A 23,282-nucleotide genomic window follows, 5' to 3' on the forward strand; every position below is an offset into this window, starting at 1 on the left:
CGACTCGACTACGCAAAATCCCTCTACTTAGGACTACCCAAATACCAGATTTCACGTCTACAAGTCATCCAGAACACGGCAGCCAGACTGGTAACAGGTAAAAAAACGTGGGAATCTATCGCCCTGGTCTTGAGGTCCCTCCACTGGCTAGCGGTAAAGGATCGGATCAGATTCAAGACACTATGCCTCACTCACAAATGCGCACAAGGAAGCGCTCCGCAATACTTAAACGAGAAAATAAACCCTACGTCACCAATCAGGTGCTCCGATCAACTAACCAAAACCTTCTCGAAATCCCCATACAGCCCGCTACAAATCTAAGGGAGAACGTCGATTTCCAGTCCAAGGACCTCGGCTTTGGAATGCTCTACTCACGACCATTCGCATTGAAGAAAACCATCGGGCTTTTAGGAAAAAACTGAAGACCCATCTCTTCTGAAGGATCAGCACGACTCTGGATTCAAGCGCCTTGAGGTGATTCTGTTCGCATTTGTCAGCGCTATACAAGTTACTCACTCACTCACACTCAGAGATGAGCCTTTCAGCAGCTGCATGGAGAAGCACAGTATCTGGTGAAGTAGTTCAGTACTCCTCTCTGCTGCAGCTGCTGAGACAAGGTGGGGACAGAGACAAAAGGGGGTTATGCAGATGCAGGAAAGGTGCGAGGGTCACATTAAATGGCCTGGTGGGCCGGAATCATGCATTTATGCTAGCATGGTACAGCGCAGTGCCATCAGCAAAACAGGTGGGGCTTGTACATATTTTCAACAGGCCATCTACACAAGCAACAAAAAAGTCACAACTTATTAAGGTACAGAAAATCTTTTAAGTTAAGATGTTCAAACTGTTTGACCTGGCTGAACCCCTAAAAACAGTCTAACTTTTTTTTGTTAAGTCAGTGGTGTGTGAAACACACTCAGACTAACACCTGGTGCAAAAAAAGTGCACACACAAACGTAAGAACACAAAAAAAGTGCACAGGGTGTACGCATAGACCTCCTCCGAAGAGAAAGGACCCTTACCCTGATTACCCGGGGCACAAGGTTCCTGAAAGAGACTCACTGACCCACCTAGCCTAAATCAGACGGACCCTAGTCTCTGGGAGGTCTGCTGAAACAGACCAACCCCAAGTACTAGGTGGGTCTCCCCCGAAGGGACACCCCATGAGAGAGGGAAAACCAAGCCAAAAGGCCATGTCCACCCCCTCCCAAGACTTTCAGTGCAGGCCCAAGGACCTACACTCTACTAACCATGCAAAAAGTGACAAACACACATAAAGGGGGAAATTAAAAAGAGATAAGTGCCATGGTGCAATACCACTGCAGGCCCTTCAGCCAGGAATCAAAAATTCCTCTGGTCCCAGCCAAAAGGCCCGGCCCTAGAGGCAGGTGAGAAAAAAGTGTGATGGTGCAGTGACCTTGCTGCCAATAAACTCAAAGTGCCCTGTACACAGTGAGCATTATGGCACTCCTGGTCTGCCACCCCAGGGGGACATACACCACATGCTTCTTTCAGGACCTGGCCCTCGGCCAGACCAGTGCAGCCCCATCCCTACCAGGAAGGCATAAGAAATTAGAGAGCTTAGGAAGAGCCTTGCCTACAACTGAGGACAAGCCATGTGCCCCCCACCGCACCCACTGTCCCCACCTAATTACATCAAGGAAATACTAACTGGCTCCCCAATTGGCGAAAGAGAGTCAGAGTTTTTCCCTAACAAATAAGAACAGATACTACACTTGATCTTAGCCAAAAGGCTGAGAAGTGATAGTCTAACACTAATAATTTTATTGAGTCTAACACTAAACACTATTCTGCTGAATACTCACCTTGTCCTTTGCTAGGAGCCTACTGATATTGAGTATTTTGGCAAATGCTGCATAATGAAATTATCTGTTAACTAGGTTAAGTATATATGTAAATACATTTCAATCACTATAAAAGAGTATTTACATACACATATAGATCTAAGGATTCCTGGACAGAAGTTGAAGTTTAATCTGTAATATATTTATTTATATAGAGTTACATAATATATGCAAATTACACACTAAACAGTATTTACAACTCACTTGCACGAGAGACTCCCATGGGAGTCTCTCCCTGGAAGTGGGTCCAAATACCTGTATTATACCCTCCTCCCCCCTGAAAGGTGCCAAATGTGACACCGGAGGGGGGAGGGTTCGGAATAAAGTGGAAGTTCCATTTTTGGGTGGAACTCCGCTTTAACATGAGTTTGATTGTGATTGCTTAATTCTAAACACAGCTACATCCCCAGTTGTAAGAGGGTGTGCACATTTTTGCAACCACATTATTTTATTTGTACAGTTGTACAGTTTATAGGTCACAATAAAGGTGGAAAAAGTTCTGAATTTATTTATCTTTTCAAATTTTTTTACATCACAGAAACCTGTCATTTTACCAGGGGTGTGTAGACTTTTTATATCCATTGTACATGCACAGCCAGGTTGTTCAGTTCCTTTAGGATAGTAGAAAAAAGTTACTTTTACTTATTTTATATTATGAAGCACATAAGCAGAGAAGTGGACTGGAACACAGCCAGGGGCTGTGGCAAGGATATTTGATTTTGAAGCCCTCATAAGACGCCACTGGATAAATCAAGCACTAGATTTTATCTACAATTAAAATACCAAACTAGATTTTACCTAAGACTGAAATACCAGCCTTAGGTGGAATGCCTCTTTAAGGCCGGGTACTCACGACCAAACATGTATGGTGAAAGCGGTCCGTCGGACCGTTTTCACCATACATGTCTGCCAGAGGGCTTCTGTACGATGGTTGTACACACCATCGTACAGAAGTCCGCGCGTAAACAATACGCGGGGCGTGTCCGCGGTGTCGCCGCGTCGATGACACGGTGTCGCCGCGACAATGACGCAGCGACGTGGGCGGCCCGCCTTTAAAATGCTTCCACGCATGCGTCGAAGTCATTCGACGCATGCGAGGGACGGCGGGCGCCTGGACATGTACGGTAGGTCTGTACTGACGACCGTACATGTCCGAGCGGGCAGGATTCCAGCGGACTGTTTTAAAACAAGTCCAGGAATATTTGTCCGCTGGGAAAAGGCCCGGCGGGCAAATGTTTGCTGGAATTCGGCCCGCTCGCGCCCACACACGACCAAACATGTCTGCTGAAACTGGCCTGCGGACCAGTTTCAGCAGACATGTTTGGTCGTGAGTACGGGGCCTTACAGTAATAGAATTAGAATCAAAGCAGACTATGGACAATAAAAATGTTCCAACACTACAGCAAAAGTGGTTTACAATATGACATCTGTGTCATTACTAATAAGATGCAGTAATAAAAAGTGATTAACACAGATAATTGGCTGGAGGCTTGTAATGTACACTATGGTACACTAATGCTGCGTACACACCGTGCATTGTTTTCAGACGGAATGTTGGCGCGAACTTGTGTTGCATACACACGGTCACACAAATGTTGTCTGAAATTCCGAACGCCAAGAACGTGGTACACTACGACTAGCTGAGAAAAATGAAGTTCAATGATTCCGAGCATGCGTTTGGGAAACGATTAAACTGGGGTTTGGTTACACTAACATCTTCCTCTCTTATTTCTAAGATTACAATGGCAATATAAGTGCTAAAGAAAAACTTTGCTGTACAGTGTTTCATAAACAGAAAAACGCTAATTAAAGCTATTGCAAAAACGCTAAAAAACTTTGAAAGGCTCCCTGCAAAGCTACTGGCGTTTTTATAGTTTTTTTTAGCTTCAGTGTGCATGGAGCGTAGAGGTTTATAACCGCAAATGGATATTTATGTGACATTTAAATTTTTTTTTTATGTAACAAAAAGGAAAAGAACTGTGGTCAAAACGAAAAGTTCTCTAAAGGCAATAATGCAGACCTGGTTTGAATTTCTCAAAAAACGAAACACAGGAGCCAGCCATCTGCTAGTTCTGTACATATATTAGTAGTTTTATTTGTTTTCACACTTGTTTTAGTTCTATGGCCATACACAGGTTAATAAATTCAAGCAAAACTTGTGCATTGAATATTGTTTGTAGCAATCAAAGGAAATGCTCCTGTATAGGTGTGTAGTAATGAGCACTTCCAATCGTTAGAATAGATTGGAAATAATCATGTGTTGAAAAATCTCTTTGTGACCATAGCCAACTATTGCTTTCCCGATGTAGTAATATGAACCAAGTATTCATTTTAAGTATGCTGTAAGCCACCTATCTGTTAAAGAAGACTATGGTAGGTTCCAGTGGCACATGTCATATTCATGGACAGTTGGATATGAAACTGTTCTTGATGAGACATATCCCCCAATCCTATATTTTATGCAACCAAGTCCAAAGGCACTAGAATGACTATTCTGATCCCACTGACACACATGGCAAAGTAATAAAACAATTGTTTGTTAAAGGCATCCTTTATAACGATAGCGTAGCATAAAACAAAATTGAACCTACCAAGAATTTGCTTTGTTCAATACATATTTACTTAACACTACAGGATTTACATTACAGCTACCACTGTATACTGCTTTTGGTTTCCTAATCTCTACCTTTCAAGGTAATGATTTTGACCTTTCAGTAACAGGATGAATTTGTGTGCTGTAATAAAAGAGAAGGCCAGTCTAAAAACCGAAAGAGCATTAGGCTTCTCTCATTGCATTGGATTTAAACAGGATAGTGCTTCATTGCTGCTATGCATTTTTGTTTTATATGTTTTACTATTAATACCTTCTAACCGTCTTCCCCTTGCAGATTACAGCTGCAATCACACCTGAGCAAAGCGATTTTCAGGTGTTTTTTAGGCATTTTTATTTAACCACTTGAGCTCCGTAAGATTTTACTGCCTTCATAACAAGGCCATTTTTTGCTATTTTACACTGTGCTACTTTAACTGACAAGTGTGCTGTCATGCCATGCAACAATTGTGCTGTCAGTCCCAGCCATCCCTTGTGAACAACTGCATGCCACGTACCAGCAGGCTAGGCTTGCTTGGGTTGTAATTCTAAGTATGCCCATGCTGTGCATGAGATCTATCTTATTAAACTGATAACTTTGTGTAAAAAAAAGCATTTTCCAAAACTTCTGGCAAAAAATTAAGTCTTCAAAAGATTCACAATGCCTTCTAAAAAATACCCTGGGGTGATTACTCTCCAAAATTTTGTCATTTTGTGGGTGTTTCTACTGTCTTGGTTCTCCAGGGCTTCCAAGATTGGGTAAAGGTAGTCAAGAAATTAGATTTGTTATTTATGGCCCTAGAGAGATTGAAGGTGCTCCTTGGATTAAGGACCTCTCTATGTGGTTAGGCTGAGAAAGAGTCTCTCAAGTGGTTTCGCCAAACATGTGAGGAGTAGAAGAATGTATTTTGCTGTGTAATTTAAAGTATGCCTATGTGTTGGAAATATTTTATTTATTCACATTTTGTAAAAAATGCCAATTCATTTTATTTCCTCCATTTTCCAAAAAACAAAAATAATGGGGTTGTATAAGTATGCACACCCTCTTGTAACTGGGGATGTAGCTGTGTTCAGAATTAAGCAATCACATTCAAACTCATGTTAAAGTCAGTACACACCTACCATCATTTAAAGTGCCTCTGATTAACCCCAAATAAAGTTCAGCTGTTCTCGTAGGTCTTTCATGGCATTTTTCACAGTCGCATCCTACAGCAAAAGCCATGGTCCACAGAGAGCTTCCAAAGCATCAGAGGGATCTCATTGATAAAAGGTATCAGTCAGGAGAAAAGTACAAAAGAATTTCCAAGGAATTAGATATACCATGGGACACAGTGAAGACAGTCATCATAAAGTGGAGAAATATGGTACAACAGTGGCATTACTAAGAACTGAACGTCCCTTCAAAATTGATGAAAAGAAAACTGGTCGGGGAGGCTGCCAAGAGGTCTACAGCAACATTAAATGAGCTTCAGGAATATCTGGCAAGTAAAGGCTGTGTGGTACATGTGACAACAATCTCCCATAATCTTCATATGTCTGGGCTATGAGGTAGAGTGGCAAGATGGAAGCCTTTTCTTACGAAGAAAAACATTCAAGCCCGGTTAAATTTTGCAAAAACACATCTGAAGTCTCCCAAAAGCATGTTGGAAAATGTGTTATGGTCTGATGAAACCAAGGTTGAACTTTTTGGCCATAATTCCAAAAGATATGTTTGGCGCAAAAACAACACTGCACATCACTAAAAGAACACCATACCCACAGTGAGCATGGTGGTGGCTGCACCAGGCTTTGGGGCTGTTTTTCTTCAGCTGGAACAGGGGCCTTAGTCAAGGTAGAGGGAATTACAGGTATGAACAGTTCCAAGTACCAGTCAATATTGGCACAAAACCTTCAGGCTTCTGCTGGAAGGCTGAACATAAAGAGGAACTTCATCTTTCAGCATGACAACAACCCAAAGCATACATCCAAATCAACAAAGAAATGGCTTCACCAGAAGAAGATTAAAGTTTTGGAATGGCCCAGCCAGATCCCAAACCTGACTGCAGTTGAAAATCTGTGGGGTGATCTGAAGAGGGCTGTGCACAGGAGATGCCCTCTCAATCTGATAGATTTGGAATGTTTTTGCCAAGAAGAGTGGGCAAATATTGCCAAGTCAAGTCAAGATGTGCCATGCTGATAGACTCATACCCAAAAAGACTGAGTGATGTAATAAAAAGGTGCTTCAACAAAGATTTAGTTTAAGGGTGTGCACACTTATGCAACCATTTTATTAAAAAAAAAAAATTTCCGTCCCTCCACCTAAAAGATTTCAGTTTGTTGTTCAACGAGTTGTATAGTTTATAGGTCAGATTCAAGGTGGAGAAAGTTCGAAAATTATTTAGCTTTGTCTCAATTTTTTACATCACAGAAACCTGACATTTTAACAGGGGTGTGTAGACTTTTTATATCCATTGTAATTGTAAGTATGCCCATGATGTATGTGAGAAATAACTTGTTAAAATGATAGCTTTGGGGGGAAAAAAAGTTTTATTTAATTTCCTAAATTTCCCCAAAATTGTGACTATAAAAGTACATCTTAAAAAAAAACTCACCTTGCCTCTTACAAAGTACCTTGGACAGTTTACTTTTCAAAGAGGAGTCATTTGGCGGTATTTGTAGTCATGGCATTTTAGTGCCTCAAAAAACGAGACAGTGAGTACATCAGTATTGAACAATTTTTGCACAGACTAAATAATATACACTGATTTGGGTTATTTTACCAAAGAAATGCACATTTTGGCCTAAATCTATGAGGAAAGACCATTTATATGCAAAGTTTAACAGAAACAAAGAAAAACATGATTTTTTTCAAAATTTTAGGTCTTGTTTCCACCAGTGAGTTAGTGCCGCACGTTTTAGTGGCACTTTGCATCCACTAGCGGGGCGCTCTTAACCCCCGCTAGCAGTCGAAGAAGGGGTTAAAACAGCCCGCGCTGCAGCGCTTCGGAAGCGCTGCCCATTCATTGCAATGGGCAGGGGCCTTTTGGAAGCGCTGTATACAGTGCCCCCAAACCGCCCCAAAGATGCTGCTTGCAGGACTTTATCTAAAGTCCCACAAGCGCATCGCCTTGGTGTAAAAGCACTCTGGCTTTCACATTCGGGTGGCATGGGATGCAGTTTTCAGGCATTTTACAGGTGCTATTTCTAGTGTTAAATGCCTGAAACTGCCTAAGTGTGAAAGGGGTTTTATTTAGCAAGAAAGAAAGCTCTATCTGTCGCAAAAAATTATATAAAATAAATTTGGGTACAATGTTGCACGATGAGTAATTGTCCTTCAAAGTGTAACACTGAAATATGAAAAATGGCTTGGGCAGGAATTGGGTGAATCAGTCCGGTCTTGAAGTGGTTCATCTTGTGTGTAAACCTGTAAAAGCAACTTTTTCTTTGTTTTTCTGCACCTTGCAAACTACAATTGTATGCACAAATAATAGATAAGTCATACATACAACAGATATTATTTTTTCCAACTATAGATATATAGTAAAAATAGCGAAAGTGTAATGACTTAAAGCTGCCAATGACAAATCATCTATCAGTAAACAGACATCTGACTTTCTGTCTGTGAGCTGTGAGCTTTTGGTCGGAAATTCCAACCGTGTGTTGGTTCCATCTGACTTTTTCTGTCGAAATTTCCGACAGCAAAAATTTGAGAGCTGGTTCTTAATTTTTCCGATGGGAAAAGTTCTTGTTGGAAATTCCGATCGTCTGTATGCAATTTCGATGCACAAAAAAACATGCATGCTCAGAATCAATTCGACGCATACTCGGAATCATTGAACTTAATTTTTCTTGGCTCGTTGTAGTGTTGTATGTCACTGCGTTCTTGATGGTCGAAATATTGTGTGACCGTGTGTCAGAATTTCCGATCGCGTGTACGTGGCATGAGAATGAATATAGGTATGCAAGTTACAACAACCTTAATTCTATAAAAGCATTTGTGGTAATGACAAAGGACACAGTATGTTTATTAATAGTGAAGCATAGAAGTGGGGGAAAGGTGAAACATGATGGAGGACAGTGCCTATTGGTGATGGATAAAGAGTTGAAAGACAGATGATGATATTGATAGATTGTCTACTTCCAACTGTTTATTTTTCCTCCAAAATAGCATACCTGCACTGTACATAAATGTATTCTTATAAAATATGAAATGCACTTGTTACTGATTGTTTTCCTGACCTATAATAGATGAATAACCCTAACAGGCTTGTCTGTTATACAACATTACATTGGTATGCTTACAATGCACATTGTGCTGGTAATGCATGTAACCTCTTTTTTCATTGTTCATGTTACAAGGTAGCAGCTGAAGTGTGGTGCAAGGAACGCAGTGCTAATGCGCTGATCCTGGCGCATTACACTGTCCACTTTTTTTTTTTTAACACATTTTATTGAAATGTCACAGCACAGTCTTCAGCTTTATATATTGTTTAAACAGTAAACATTGTGTTGGATTTTTTTCAGCTTTGGAAGTGGAGTCTTGGCATACGCTGTGTGACAGCCGATTGGTGGAAAGGCACCCCCCCTCTACATAGGTAGAGGAACGAAGATACTTTTAGAGCTGTGCTGTGACAAGACAAGCTCTCTGCTAATCTATTTATAGCACCCACCCCAACACAAATTTCCAGCTGCTTTTATCTCCCGTCTTGGAGAACTTGTCAGAAGTTATGTGCCCAGGTCAACTTTCATGAATCGGGTTTACATCCACTTTAAGGGAAAAAAATCTGTACCTATCTATCTAGTTACCAAGAGAACTACACCCTAAACTGGTTGTCTATACACACAAGTAGACAAAGGTATATGGTTCATATACACTTGTATAATGTGGTTTCCCATGTCTACATTCATCTGGATATAACCTCCACAGATGTCATTAGAGAGACTTTTTGGGTGCAGCAATTTCCATGTAGAGTGTCCATTCATAAAAAAAAACATCAAATTCATGTGAGTTTTCAGACACATAAACATACAGTGAAATAAGTAGTCACTCCTAAAAAGAAAAGGAACAGAGGGCTCCCCAGCCTAGAGCATTACCTTTGCGACAATTTATTATAAAACATTTTAGTAAAATATACTTACAAACTAATGAATTTGTCAAGCAAAATATATATAGTTCACCAGATGCTCCACCCAGCATGATCTGCTGACAAGTACCAATTGTGGAATTAAGAGTCCAAAAAAGCTGACCTGTTTCGAGAGATGTCCTCTCTTCCTCAGGTATCACAAATAAGACACAGCAGGTCTTGGGGCCGTGGCATACTCTTCTCACCAAATGAATCAGCTAATATCCCTTAATGGAATACCTGTCCCATTACTTTCAAAGGGACTGCCTCAGTTAATTGCTATACCTCCACTGGGGTTCTTGCATCTAATAGGAGACCGGGTGCATTCACTGGTTTGAATGCACCATCAGGCCTCATGCACACTGGATGTTATAAAAAAAAAACTGTAGCATTAGCTGTAGAAAGTTGTAGCTGTAGAATAAGTTTTGCAGTAGTGTTTTTTTTAGCTTTTTTTTATCAGAACGATACTCCTGCAAAAGCTTATGGCTCAAAAATGCTCAAACGCAGAATACCCACTTTTTTAAGCGTTTTTTTTAGAGTGAGGCCTCGTACACACGACAGAGTTTCTCGGCAGAATTCACAGAGAAACTCGGTCAAAACCCGGATTCTGCCGAGAAACTCTGTCGTCTGTACAGTTTTGGCTCGATGGAGCCGCCGAGGAACTCGATGAGAAAATAGAGAACATGTTCTCTATTTTCTCGTTGTCCGCGTTGTTCTATGGGAGAAGGCGGCCCGCCGAGCTCCTCGGCGGCTTCATCCCAAAACTCGACGAGGAACTCGACGTGCCAAGCACGTCGAGTTCCTCTGTCGTGTGTACGGGGCCTTAGAGCATTTTTACAGCTGAAAACTCCTCTTTAAACCCACTAGTTCTGGGGGTTTTTTTCCAGCCAGAAAACGCCCCTTCCAATAAAAGCCTATATGTGCTTGGACACATAGGATAACATGCTGGGGAGTTTACTGGCTGCAGAAAAAAACACCTGAAGCCAAAACCAGCAACTATAAAAATGTCCAGTGTGCATGAGGCCTTATAGTTTCGCTGGGACAGAAAGCAAAGGTAAATCATTACAAAAGGAGTTCAGACGGGAAGTAAAAACTTAGATAAGATTATAGCTTTCATGAAATAATGTCAAAGCACAACAAGGTGTCTCTGAAACAGGAAGTGAGGGAATGTCTTACAATTAGCCAAGGGTTTTTTAGGAATAAGTGTTAGGTTCAAAGGGTTATGGAATTGTATGGTTGTATAGACCACCATCTTCTGAAAGTGGTTGTAAACCCTTACATACCACTTTTATCTGCAGGTAAGCCTATAATAAGGCTTACCTGTAGGTACTGGAAACAACTCCTAAACCTGTATGGTTTAGGGGATATTTACCATATACACTTGCGCCAACGTCATCGGCGTATGTGCTCTGAAATAAGGGCACGATCACGCTGTTTTTGTATAAGGCCCGTGCCGTCAGTCCACAGGCCCTAAAAGGAAGAGGGGTGAAGATGTACGTGGCCACCAGCGGGGACATCGCGGGCTTCGTTTGCATGTAAGTGCAAGATAATGGGCAAGTATAAGATGCATACTAGCGCATTATGATTTTACTTTGCAGGGGTACAAACATCTGTCAATCCATGATCCTGATGTTCATCTCAGAATGCCTGGGTTAAAACTTTACAAAGATATGAACATACAGCTGCCTAAAGCAAATATAGATTTTTTCTATTAATTTCATTACATTATTACCGTATTTATCGGCGTATACTGCGCACTTTCTTCCCCTGAAAATAGGGGGAAAATCACAGGTGCGCGCTATACACCGATAGCATACCTCGGAGGAGGAGGAAGGGGACGAGCGCCCACGGAAATCACCGAGCCGTCATCTCCTCTTGGCTGTCACATCACACGTGCACAGTCCTGCCTCCGCCACCAGCATTGGACCAGTGTTTTGTCTGTCACAGGAGATGGTCCAATGCCGATGGTGGAGGCGGGACTGTGCGTGTGTGACGTGACAGCCGAGTAAGAGCCGAGTGGAGATGACGGCTTGGTGATTTCCGGCGGTGATTTCCGGCGGGCGCTCGTCCCCCTCCTTCCCCTCCGAGGTATGCCATAAGTACCGCTACAGTCTCGGCCAGCGCTGCCGTGCTGCCCGCGTTTAAGGGTTTCCTCACCCTCCCCTTCACCACAGACTAGAACCCCTTTAAGATCTGTGTGCTGCTGTTGCACTTTGGCCAGGTATGACTAGATATGCATGTTCCAATGTATTAGTGACCTCACTGTAATATACTGTATATACAGTTCAGAAGGATGCATTGTGACAGGAACAGTTAAAGCAAGCCACTCAATGCTCACGGAGCAGCACTGTCATTTTTAATACGTAAATGTGAACTTTGCATTCATTCACATTTTTATACTTATTAATGCATTTTCTATATGCTACAGGAGCTGCTCTCTGAGTTGCTTGCTGTACATTGCTGCTTATCTTATTTTTAATTGTAACTGCATTTACTATTTGGACTAAAAAAAATTGTTTTTCCAGAAAATTCCCTCTTAAAATTGGGGTGCACGTTATACGCCAGCACGCGTTATACGCCAATAAATACGGTATTTTATATATTATGTAATCACTAAATCCATTAATAAACTTTATAAACTTTGGTGACTGACCTTCTGAATGAAGTTGAAATATGTCTTCTGTTTTGCTACAAATATCTCTTCGGAGTGTATTCCAGTCTGAAACAATTGCACCAATTTCATTTTTAATAGCTTTCTGTTCTGACTGAAGACATCTCAACAACACCAAGGTCTTCTTTAAGTTTTCTTCTTGTTTAGCTGCCTTCTCCCTGTAAAGAATATGCAAGAACTTAAAACTAGACTCTTAATAAACGCTCTCTATATTTATAGCTGCCACTTTGCATGTGGATGTTTTGTGATGATGCACTGTACCATGTAGTAAAGTTAGGCAGGCCATACTCAGTGCAAATTTGTTTCCTGCGACCATGGGTTGCAAGAAAGAAATTTGCATGATTCCCCCATCAACACAGACAGTGTTGACAGGGAAATTAATCCCGCTGAGCAATTGTCTGGTAGAAGACAGTGATTATTGCTAGTGGCCTTAGCAGCCGCTAGCAATAATCGCAAGAGAAGCCGGCAGGCTGGTTGTACCCAAGTTGATTGATCAACTTGGTACATTCGGCCTGCCCATTAATGGTTCAAATCTCGGCCTGTTCCTGCTGAACCGGCCGAGATTCAAACCGTGTATGGCCGGCCTTACTCAATCCTCAATATAACATTCAAAAATGAATTTGTTAAAACCACAAGTGCTTCCTTTACTACTTTTGCTTTTTAATGGCTTTTTGAGGTCTGATGAAAGGTATAGTGTAGTATAATAGTTTGTGGTATATGAATAGTACATTTTTGTAAAGGTCTACATAACAGATAAATTAGGTGGAAAACGGAGGAGGAAAAAGGGACAGTTGGATTTAATTCCAAAGGAGACATAGTACCTGCAAATTAAGTAAAGTTGGGATCTATGTTCTAGAGCTATACCAGGATGAAAATCTGATGCCCTGGACAGGGTGACTTTGTTCCCTGAATGCACCTCAAGGCTTCATATTCAATTTTGGCCGAATGGCACCTTAAATTGCAAATTTAAGAAAGAAGTGTGCCACATTCCTCCAATATAGCTATCTACCCAAGGTAAGTAAAACAACTCATGTGACCATCTTTCTACCTTTTCCAGCTGTTTTTGCAAAACTGGGATAGACCATATGGCTATGGCAGACAGACCTTCCTGCTCAGCACTTAGAAGTAGGGTAGGACTGAAAGGCATGTGAAAATGTTCACAGAATTTCAACAGCGTTGTTAAATTCCTGGACATGGAAAGGATTGTTCATTTTTTTTCTCAGCAAAACTGTAGTTGTGCTTTAAAGCATTACAAAAAACAAAGAAGGACACAGGTCTGGTGTAGTAAAAGCTGTTTTAATTGACACAATAGCAAACAATCACTTACATCAAAGTAAATACTAAAGCACTTGTACCAGGACAATCAGAGTAGCAGCTAGGGCTGTAGATCATCAGATCATCAGCAGTAGGGATGAGCCAAACACCCCCCGGTTCGGTTCACATCAGAACCTTCGAACGGACCGAACGTTCGCGCGAACTTTAGAACCTCATTGAAGTCTATGGGACTCGAACGTTCGAATTTGAAAGTGCTAATTTTAAATGCTAATATGCAAGTTGTTGTCCTAAAAAGGGTTTGGGGTCCCTGGTCTTGCCCCAGGGAAAATGTATCAATGCAAATTTTTTTTTAAAAACGTCTGTTTATTCAGGAGCAGTGATTTTAATCACTAGCCACCCGGCAGCCGACAATTTACGGCCGCAAGGTGGCTCTAATCTGCTGGGAGGCCGTCTATATACGGCCTCCGGCCGCTCACGACCACTGGGGGACGCACGTGCCTGGTGGCCACGATGTCCGTCAGGCACCCACGATCGGCAGTCACAGAGCCAGGGATGTGGCTCTCTGTGTGTAAACACAGAGATCCAAGTCCTGTTAGGGAGAGGAGACAGATGGTGTGTCCCTTGTACATACATTCTACTCCCTCTGCGCTGGCAAGATAAGGTCCACAACCTTACCAATGTAACGTGGATCAAGGAGGGTTGCCAGCCAGTAATGATCCCTCTCCTTGATAGCACGAATACGAGGATCCTTCCACAGGCTTTGCAGGATCAGGGAGGCCATGTAGCGTAGATTTGCTGAGGCATTCGGTGCAGAGTCCTCTGGGTCACTGAGGACGACATGATCCGCAGCCACCTCCTCCCAGCCATGTACAAGTTCATGGGTTTCTTGGGACTATAATTGATCCCTTGAAGACTGCTGCTGATGCTGAGTTCTAGGCTCCACCTCCATGCTGACACAATCCTCCTCCTCCTCCTCGTCCTCTTCCTATGTGATAGGCGGGCAATCAGGAACACTGTCTGGATAAAGTGGGCCTTGAGAGGTAAGTAAGTCCTCCTCTACCTCCCTCTGTTCTGCCTCAAGGGCCATGTCCATTATTCCTAGCAGCGTGTGCTCCAACAGGTGGATAAGAGGGACAGTGTCACTGATGAATGAACTGTCACTGCTCACCATCCTTGTGGCCTCCTCAAATGGTGACAGGACAGTGAATGCATCCCTGATCATGTCCCACTGGCGTGGGGAAAAAAACAAGCTCCCCTGACCCTGTCCTGGTGCCATATTGGCACAGATACTCATTGATGGCCCTCTGCTGCGTGTGCAGCCGCTGCAGCATGGCTAACGTAGAGTTCCACCTGGTGTGCATGTCACAGATTAGGCGGTTCTTGGGCAGGTTGTATTCCTTTTGGAGGTCATCCGCCCGAGCACTGGCATTATATGACCGTCAGAAATGCACACAGAGTTTCCTGGCCTGCTTCAGGACATCCTGTAAGTCTGGGTACCTGCCCAAAAAAACTGCTGCACCACCAAGTTAAGGACATGAGCAAAACAGGGCACATGGGGAGAGGAGGTTGGTGCCATTGTCGCAAACCGCCATTCCTGGCTTAAGCTGGTGTGGTGTCAACCATCTCTGAGCCTGCTTCTGCAGAGCTGACAGAACCTCTGCCCCATTGTGACTCCTGTCCCCCAAGCACACCAGCTCAAGCAACGCATGGCATGTTTTTGCCTGCGTACCTGCATAGCCCATTGAACGCCTACGGAGCACCGCTGGTTCTGAGGACAAATCAGCACAGGAAGAGGCCACAGAGGAAGAAGAAAAGGATGGGGTGGAGGAGAGAGGTGTGTTACAATCACCAGTGGTAGCATTTTGGAGGCGTGGTGGTGGAACAACCTCCAACACTACTGTACCTTATGCTGCATCCTTCCCAGCTTCCAGCAGAGTCACTCAATGCACCATGAAAGATAGGTAATGTCCCTGTCCATGTCTGCTGGACCATGAGTCAGCGGTAATATGCACCTTACCGCTGACCGCCCTTTCCAGCGAGGCAAGGACATTGCCTTCCACATGTCGGTAGAGAGCCGGAATCGCATTCCGCGAGAAAAAGTGGCGTTTGGGAACCTGCCACTGAGGTACCGCACATTCCACAAACTCACGGAAGGGGGCAGAGTCTACCAACTGAGAAGGCAGCAGTTGAAATGCTAGCAATTTAGCTAAGCTAGCATTCAACCGCTGGACATGTGGATGGCTGGGAGCAAACTTCTTTCGGCGCTGCAGCAGCTGGGGCAGGGAAATTTGCCTGGTACAATCTGACGTCGGTGTACCGATAGTAGATTGCCTGCAAGTACTTGGCTGTGACACACCTAATTCTACACCTTCAGTCCTATCAGTGCAGGCTTCAGAGAGGACTGAAGGTATAGTGGGGTTGGAGATCCCAGCTGATGAGGAGCAAGGAGAGGTCCGCTCTGTTCTTTGGTGTGGGTCTTTGAGGTATGCTTGCCAACGAACTACATGGCAGGTTGACATATGTCTGGTCAAGCATGTGGTGCCCAAGCGGGTGATGTTTTGGCCACGCGAGATACGCTTGCGACATATGTTGCAAATAGCAGCAGTGCGAACTGATGCACTTGTCTCAAAACAGGCCCACACCAAAGAGCTTTTGGAATAACGCGGAAAGACAGCAGCGCCCTGCACATACGGAGCTCTGCATTGTGATGCAGTCGGTGTGCTGCCCTTAAGCTGGCCCCTGGAGGGCATCCTGCCTCGGAGATGTGCCTCCTCCTCCTCCTCCCTCCTATCAGGCACCCACGTGGAGTCAGTGACTTCATCATCCCCCTCCCTCCTCATCACTGTAGAAAACCTGGCAGTATGCTGCAGCTGGGGGAACATGACTGCCGGATTGCTGTCCTTCTTGGTCACCCCCTATCTCTGGGCTCACGCTACTGCCTTCCTCTAGCTGGGTACCATCATCGGAGCCTTCAAACCGCTGCGCATCCTCCTGCAGCATGTACCCAACACTGTGGTCAAACAGTTCGGGGGACTCCTCAGGAGGACATGGTGGGGCTAGGGAAGGAGTGAATGATGCCATTGAGCAGAGGAAAGAGGCCGCGTTGGCATCTGCTTTGCCAGACAAAGTACCCTGAGCCTGGGTGAGAGAGGATGAGGAGGATGAAAACGGCTTGGTCATCCACTCTACCAAGTGTTCAGCATGTTGCGGCTCAACACAGCCCACGTGCTGATGAGGATGCACTGTGTCCATGACCAGCACTGTTGCCTCTTTTATCGGCTCGTGACTCTCTGCCTCTCCTTGTTGTCCTTCCAGACATACTAATGGCCTGCAGGGAGATGTAGCTGCACAAATACTGACAATACTTGCTGATCACTGCCTGTGGTATTAATATGAGAACACCAGCAATTGTATTCACGTAGTTTTAGGTGCACACTGTGCAGATGAGACACTACACCAAGTGAAAATACTTGCAGATCCCTGCCTGTGGTATTAATAGGAGAACACCAGCAATTGTACTCATGTGGCTTTAGGTGCACACTGTGCAGATGAGACACTACACCAAGTGAAAATACTTGCTGATCACTAAGAAAAAAAAAAATTCCCCAAGGAGAAAAAAACACTGCGCTAACAAAAAATGTGAAAAGGACCACACATTAATGTGGAAAATAAGTTGCCAGTACCAATTACTTAAGATAGCCAAAGTAAACAAACAATATAGAACCAGGGTACCAAAATGAAAAATATTAAGTGGTAAAATGTGAAGAAAGCAATTGGACGGACTAAGACAGCCCTCCATGTAAGATTAGAGGAACACGTGGGTAATGTAAAGAGGGGTTTCCCTAAGCATAATTTGTCAAAACATTATGCAAAATACCATGATAAAGAAATCAAAGGGACCCTATTTTTACCTATTGAAAAATTATGCCCACATTGGAGGGGCACCAAAAAGGTTCGCTCAATATCCAAACTTGAAACCCAATGGATTTTTAACCACTTAAGGACCGGACCAATATGCTGCTAAATGACCCAAGGGGTTTTTACAATTCGGCACTGCGTCGCTTTAACAGACAATTGCGCGGTCGTGCGACATGGCTCCCAAACAAAATTGGCGTCCTTTTTTCCCCACAAATAGAGCTTTCTTTTGGTGGTATTTGATCACCTCCGCGGTTTTTATTTTTTGTGCTATAAACAAAAATAGAGCAACAATTTTGAAAAAAATGCAATATTTTTTTACTTTTTGCTATAATAAATATCCCCCAAAAACATATATATAACAAAAAAATGTTTTCCTCAGTTTAGGCCGATACGTATTCTTCTACCTATTTTTGGTAAAAAAAAATGCAATAAGCGTTTATCGATTGGTTTGCGCAAAATTTATAGCGTTTACAAAATAGGGAAAAGTTTTATTATTTATTTATTTTTTACTACTAATGGCGGCGATCAGTGATTTTTTTCGTGACTGCGACATTATGGCGGACACTTCGGACAATTTTGACACATTTTTGGGACCATTGTCATTTTCACAGCAAAAAATGCATTTAAATTGCATTGTTTATTGTGAAAATGACAGTTGCAGTTTGGGAGTTAACCACAGGGGGCGCTGTAGGAGGGGTTCACCTAGTGTGTGTTTACAACTGTAGGGGGGTGTGGCTGTAGGACTGACGTCATCGATCGAGTGTCCCTATAAAAGGAATCACTCGATCGATGCAGTGAAGCACGGGGAAGCCGTGTTTACATACGGCTCTCCCCGTTCTTCAGCTCCGGGGAGCGATCGCGACGGAGCGGCTATAAACATCGTCCCGGATCGCTCCCCGCGGGGAGGTACGCCAATGTGCCTGTACGTGCCATTCTGCCGACGTATATCTACATGCGGCGGTCGGGAAGTGGTTAATATGAAGTCTTTCATCCCACATGGGTTAAACGTGGATTGGGATATTAATTGCTTTCTAAATAATGCTTAGACGTTTCAATTGTTGACCAGCGTTTTTATGGTTATTTCTAATCAATCAATTTTATCTTTAGTCAATTTTAATTCTACTTTTAAATATGTTCAATTACTATTTTAAAATTGTATAAATGTTATTTGTATAATGTGTTTTTTCTAGTTTTTATGTATAGAGTCTGTTTTGCGGCTTCTCTCTCTGTTTATATTCTTCCCAATGCTGGATTCCGTTGTGTGCACTTCTCTTTTTTGTCCACAAGATGGCAGCTTTCTGTCGATACCCCTTTTTATTCCTGCTATGCTTCTATTTGCGTCGTACGTTAATACGTAGACCTTATTGTGTTTCCTCCAGTATGCCCTTGAAATTGCCCTCAGTTAAAATGGAGTAGCGTTGCTATTTAAGGGCTTAGTGATGACGTGAAACCAGCAGCCTATCCCCGACGTCTTTTGATGACGAAACGCGTAGGTGTGGCCTAGCTGAGTGGAACGTCATCACGCATTGTTTACGGAGATGTGCAACCATGGAGTTTAGCAGACGGGGGAAGTACAGAGGAGACGCCGCTTTCCCAGATTACATATACCGCGCTACTTTTTCAACAGAATTGTAAGTGCTACTTTACTTTTTAATAAATCCGCTTTCAATACGGTATCACACTATGGGGTTTTCCCTTATTTCTCATTCCATGGGAGTCTGAATTGATCACTTACCTCCTGGAGCGAGTACACTCTGGATATTTCTCTTCATTACATATACCTGGAGATAGTCCATTCGGGAAGACTATAAACATCCCTGTGCCTGATCTGACCGCTGTAACGACGGTCAATTACATGTGGTAAGGAGACTACATCTCACGATTTGGGTGTCCTTTCGGTGGAGGCAATCCTTGTTCTCTATTTTGATGCAGATCACTATCCATGAACTTTTTTACATTCATTTATTTTGATGTGGATTATATTCTATGGACTTAATTATTCCTCATTGGAATTCTTATGTCACAGTTGCTTTCTTCACATTTTATTTACCACTTGCTGATCACTACCTGTGGTATTAATATGAGAACACCGGCAATTGTATTCACCTAGCTTTAGGTGCACACTGTGCAGATGCGACACTACACCAAGTGAAAATACTTGCTGATCACTGCCTGTGGTATTATGAGAACACAAGCAATTGTATTCACGTAGCTTTAGGTGCACACTGTGTAGATGAGACACTACACCAAGTGAAAATACTTGCTAACCACTGCCTGTGATATTAATATGAGAACACCAGCAGTTGTATTCACGTAGCTTTAGGTGCACACTGTGCAGATGAGACACTACACCAAGTGAAAATACTTGCTGATCACTGCCTGTGGCATTAATGTGAGAACACCAGCAATTTTATTCACGTAGCTTTAGGTGCACACTGTGCAGATGAGACACTACACCAAGTGAAAATACTTGCAGATCCCTGCCTGTGGTATTAATATGAGAACACCAGCAATTGTATTCATGTAGCTTTAGGTGCACACTGTGCAGATGAGACACTACACCAAGTGAAAATACTTGCTGATCACTGCCTGTGGTATTAATATGAGAACACCATCAATTGTATTTAAATAGCTTTAGGTGCACGCTGTGATTGGCCAAAGCATGCGGGTCATAGCGCATGCTTGGCCAATCATCAGCCAGCAATGCACTGCGATGCCGTAGTGAACTAAGGGCCCTGACGCGCCACTCAAATTTGGCGCGAACGGCCCATAACGTTTGTAATTTGACGAACAAGCAAACATACGATGTTCGAGTCGAACATGAGTTTGACTCGAACACGAAGCTCATCCCTAATCAGCAGCAGCGGCAACAGTGGTGAAACCAGCAGCTAGCTGGAGCTGTGTGTTCCTAGCAGGACTTGCTTAACAGGTGTAAACAGTCAGCATCCACAAGGGCTCCAATCTCGTTGTTAGTAAGACTATGGGAGTGTTGGCCAAGAATGACAATTCATTTTGGAGCTTTGCCCACTTTCTGATGGTAAGGCAGCAGGGCACTCCCTTAAATCGAATTAGCATGCAGAAATTACGATGGTGTAGGTAGGCTCAACAATATAAATTTTACTAAAATTCCAATACTATTTTGTGTGCAACATGGAAAGCATTGACAGCCCCAGCTAACTGCTGCTTTCATCACTGTTCCCGCTGCTGCTGATGATCCTTACATCCCTGGATGCTGCTCTGATTGTCCTGGTACATTGTGAATACAACTAAATCAATAGCATGCTTTAAAGTGTTAGCAGCCATGTATACAATATTCAGTAAAAGAACAGCTTGTATTTTGAAAAAAATAGGATGCTACTTTTCATTCATTATGTAATAAATGCTGTTATTTTGTCCCTTGGCTGAGCCCTTTTTTTTGTTATACTCCTGTTGCAATTATGCTTCTATTTTTACTGCAGTCAGCATTGTTCTTGTTCAGACACGACCAAAAAACATTACAGCGCTGACACTGTGCCAATCCTATAGTGATAAAATGTCATATACCAGGTTAAAAAATAAGTATTGAAAGATACTTATTCCCGGAGGTATAGGAATAAAAATGTCAATTGGTAGAAAATGGCTGACACTACTGGTGCTAGCAAGGCTCTTTTCATATGTGGGCTGAAAATCCACAATCTGTTAAAATAGGAAGGGAATGGAAAAAAGCGCCAAGCCGGCATGGTTAAGCACAATTTATTAAGTAAAATACCATATAAAACAAATGGAACTCACAAGCCTGTGAGTGGGAGAAAGAGGATGACAGTCCACAGTGGGTTGTAATGAACTGGGAGCTGTGTGGTAGTCCTTGGTGGAGAAGAAAGCAAGCTGTGGTGGGGAGCAAGATGAGCCTGGAGTCCGTGCAGGGAGACCGGCATCAGGCTGCCTTGTGTGGCCATGATGGTATATCCAGAAATTGGATGTCCACCCAAAGACAATGTGTCCAGCTATGAGTAGTGAGAGGAGCTGTCAGTCCAACCACTGTGTAAGCCAATCAGAACGCGCTTCGGAAGCTTAACCACGCCTTCTAAATAACCAGGCTGATGGAGGCGTGGTTAAGCTTCCGAAATGCGTTCTTGTTACTGATGTTTGTTCAGGATCACTAGTATACACATAAAAGGCCATCCTGTTTTATACTTTATATAGTATATTTATTTAATATGGATTAAAAAAAATGTACCTGTTGCTTGAACCGAAGATATTTAAAAGAGAAGTATGGGTTTTTATTTTATTTTAGTTTCATACTTACCTAGGTGGATACAGCATCAGACCAATGCTGCATCTGTCCCCCGCTGTCTCTGCACTGAGAATCGAGCCATCGGTCACCGCCGATGGCTTGGTTTTCACAGATCCCCGAGAGGAAAGCTACTGCCTGTTAGTCAGCATCTCTCCTATTTGCTTCTCCACGCTCACTGGAGTGCCAAGCTGGGATGGGGCGTGATCTCTTTTGTGCTGGGCACTTCTGAGCGGTAGGTCCCCATTGACTTCTATGGGATCATCTCTCAACAGTCTTTTGCCTTAGTAGATAGCACCATAATAGTCTAGCGGAATCTACTGCACAGGTGAGGTGGACCACGGACACCTCATGAGAAGTGGGAGAGCAGGGTATTTTTATGTTGAGGTGGTGGTGGGGGAACTAAAATGATAAGTGAACTGTTTGAAGATTTATAATTATGGCACCCTTAAATACAATGTATTTGTGGCCTGGAGTATAATCAAGCTCTCTGGCTCAACCACATCTCATATTTCCAGATAGCTCTATAAGTCGATCAAATCTGGCTGGAGGGATGCGAGTAGATTTCAATAAAACATCACTGTCAATGAATTGGATCACTTGATTAGGATACTTATGCCAACTCATATCTACCTCTGATAGTGATACGCCTCGGTTCTTCCGAAGGCCTTAGAAAAACAATCAGCAAAGTAAAGATGGGTGCAGTCTTCTAGTTGTTCGCTGCCTGCTGTATAAAATCCGATAGAATTTTCCCTCGGAATTCCGATAAAGCTGACTTTCATCAGTCTTGCCTACACACGATCAGACTAAATTCCGACCGTCCAAAACGCGGTGACGTAAAACACTACGACGAGCCGAAAAAAATGAAGTCCAATGCTTCCGAGCATGCGTCGACTTGATTTTGAGCATGCATGGATTTTTCTCTGATGGAGTTCCACACAGACGATCGGAATTTCCTATCGTTTTTTTTTTCCATCGGAAACATTTATAACATGTTCTATTTTTTTTACACCGATGGAAAAACGTCCGATGGGGCCCACACACGATAGTTTTTTTCCGATGACTTTTTTCATCGGAAAAACTGATCGTGTGTACACGGCATAACAATTCGCTAGGTTCACTCTGGCAAACTCCACATCAAAACAACATAATATACTAAGATATTTGCTTGTTTCTTTGGTTTTGAAAAGGTTAAACCCATTTACCAATATAACACATTTTACACACAGGTCAGTAAAAGAGAGAGCAGCAGTAAAAATGCGCTCATGTAGTAGGCATCCAGGCGTAAAATATATCATGTGGTCACCAGATGAAACCATTTGCTCCATCCTGATCTGTTTTTTACACAGCTCCTTATCTTATTTCAAGCAGTTGAACACTCATTCCCGCCTGCCACTCCCTTACTTATGGAAATGCACTGTGTGTGCACTGATATGATGTTCACCATAAAAAACATGTGTTAGCTCCTGCCTGATGAATCCTGCTCACTTCTGTGATCTTTGCAGGGGAGGGGGGAAAATTGCTCTTAATAAGAACACCCTTCTTATTAAGAAGTCAGTGGATCAAGTAGCTGTAGAAAGAGGATCTGCTA

The 23,282-nt window shown here is 43.0% G+C and overlaps 1 protein-coding gene and 1 pseudogene across 2 annotated transcripts in view; both read right to left on the reverse strand.

Moving 5' to 3' along the window:
* Window positions 1–23,282, reverse strand: part of LEKR1 (leucine, glutamate and lysine rich 1) — a 279,264-nt gene that overhangs the window by 98,733 nt on the left and 157,249 nt on the right. For both annotated transcript variants that reach the window (XM_040349234.1, XM_040349235.1), the window contains one exon: window positions 12,211–12,386. In XM_040349234.1, the coding sequence (XP_040205168.1) occupies window positions 12,211–12,386 (176 nt within the window). The remainder of the gene's footprint in view (window positions 1–12,210; window positions 12,387–23,282) is intronic.
* Window positions 1,692–1,766, reverse strand: LOC120938698 (annotated as a pseudogene).

The sequence above is a fragment of the Rana temporaria genome, chromosome 4 (assembly GCF_905171775.1).
Source record: "Rana temporaria chromosome 4, aRanTem1.1, whole genome shotgun sequence".
Classification (NCBI taxonomy): domain Eukaryota; kingdom Metazoa; phylum Chordata; class Amphibia; order Anura; family Ranidae; genus Rana; species Rana temporaria.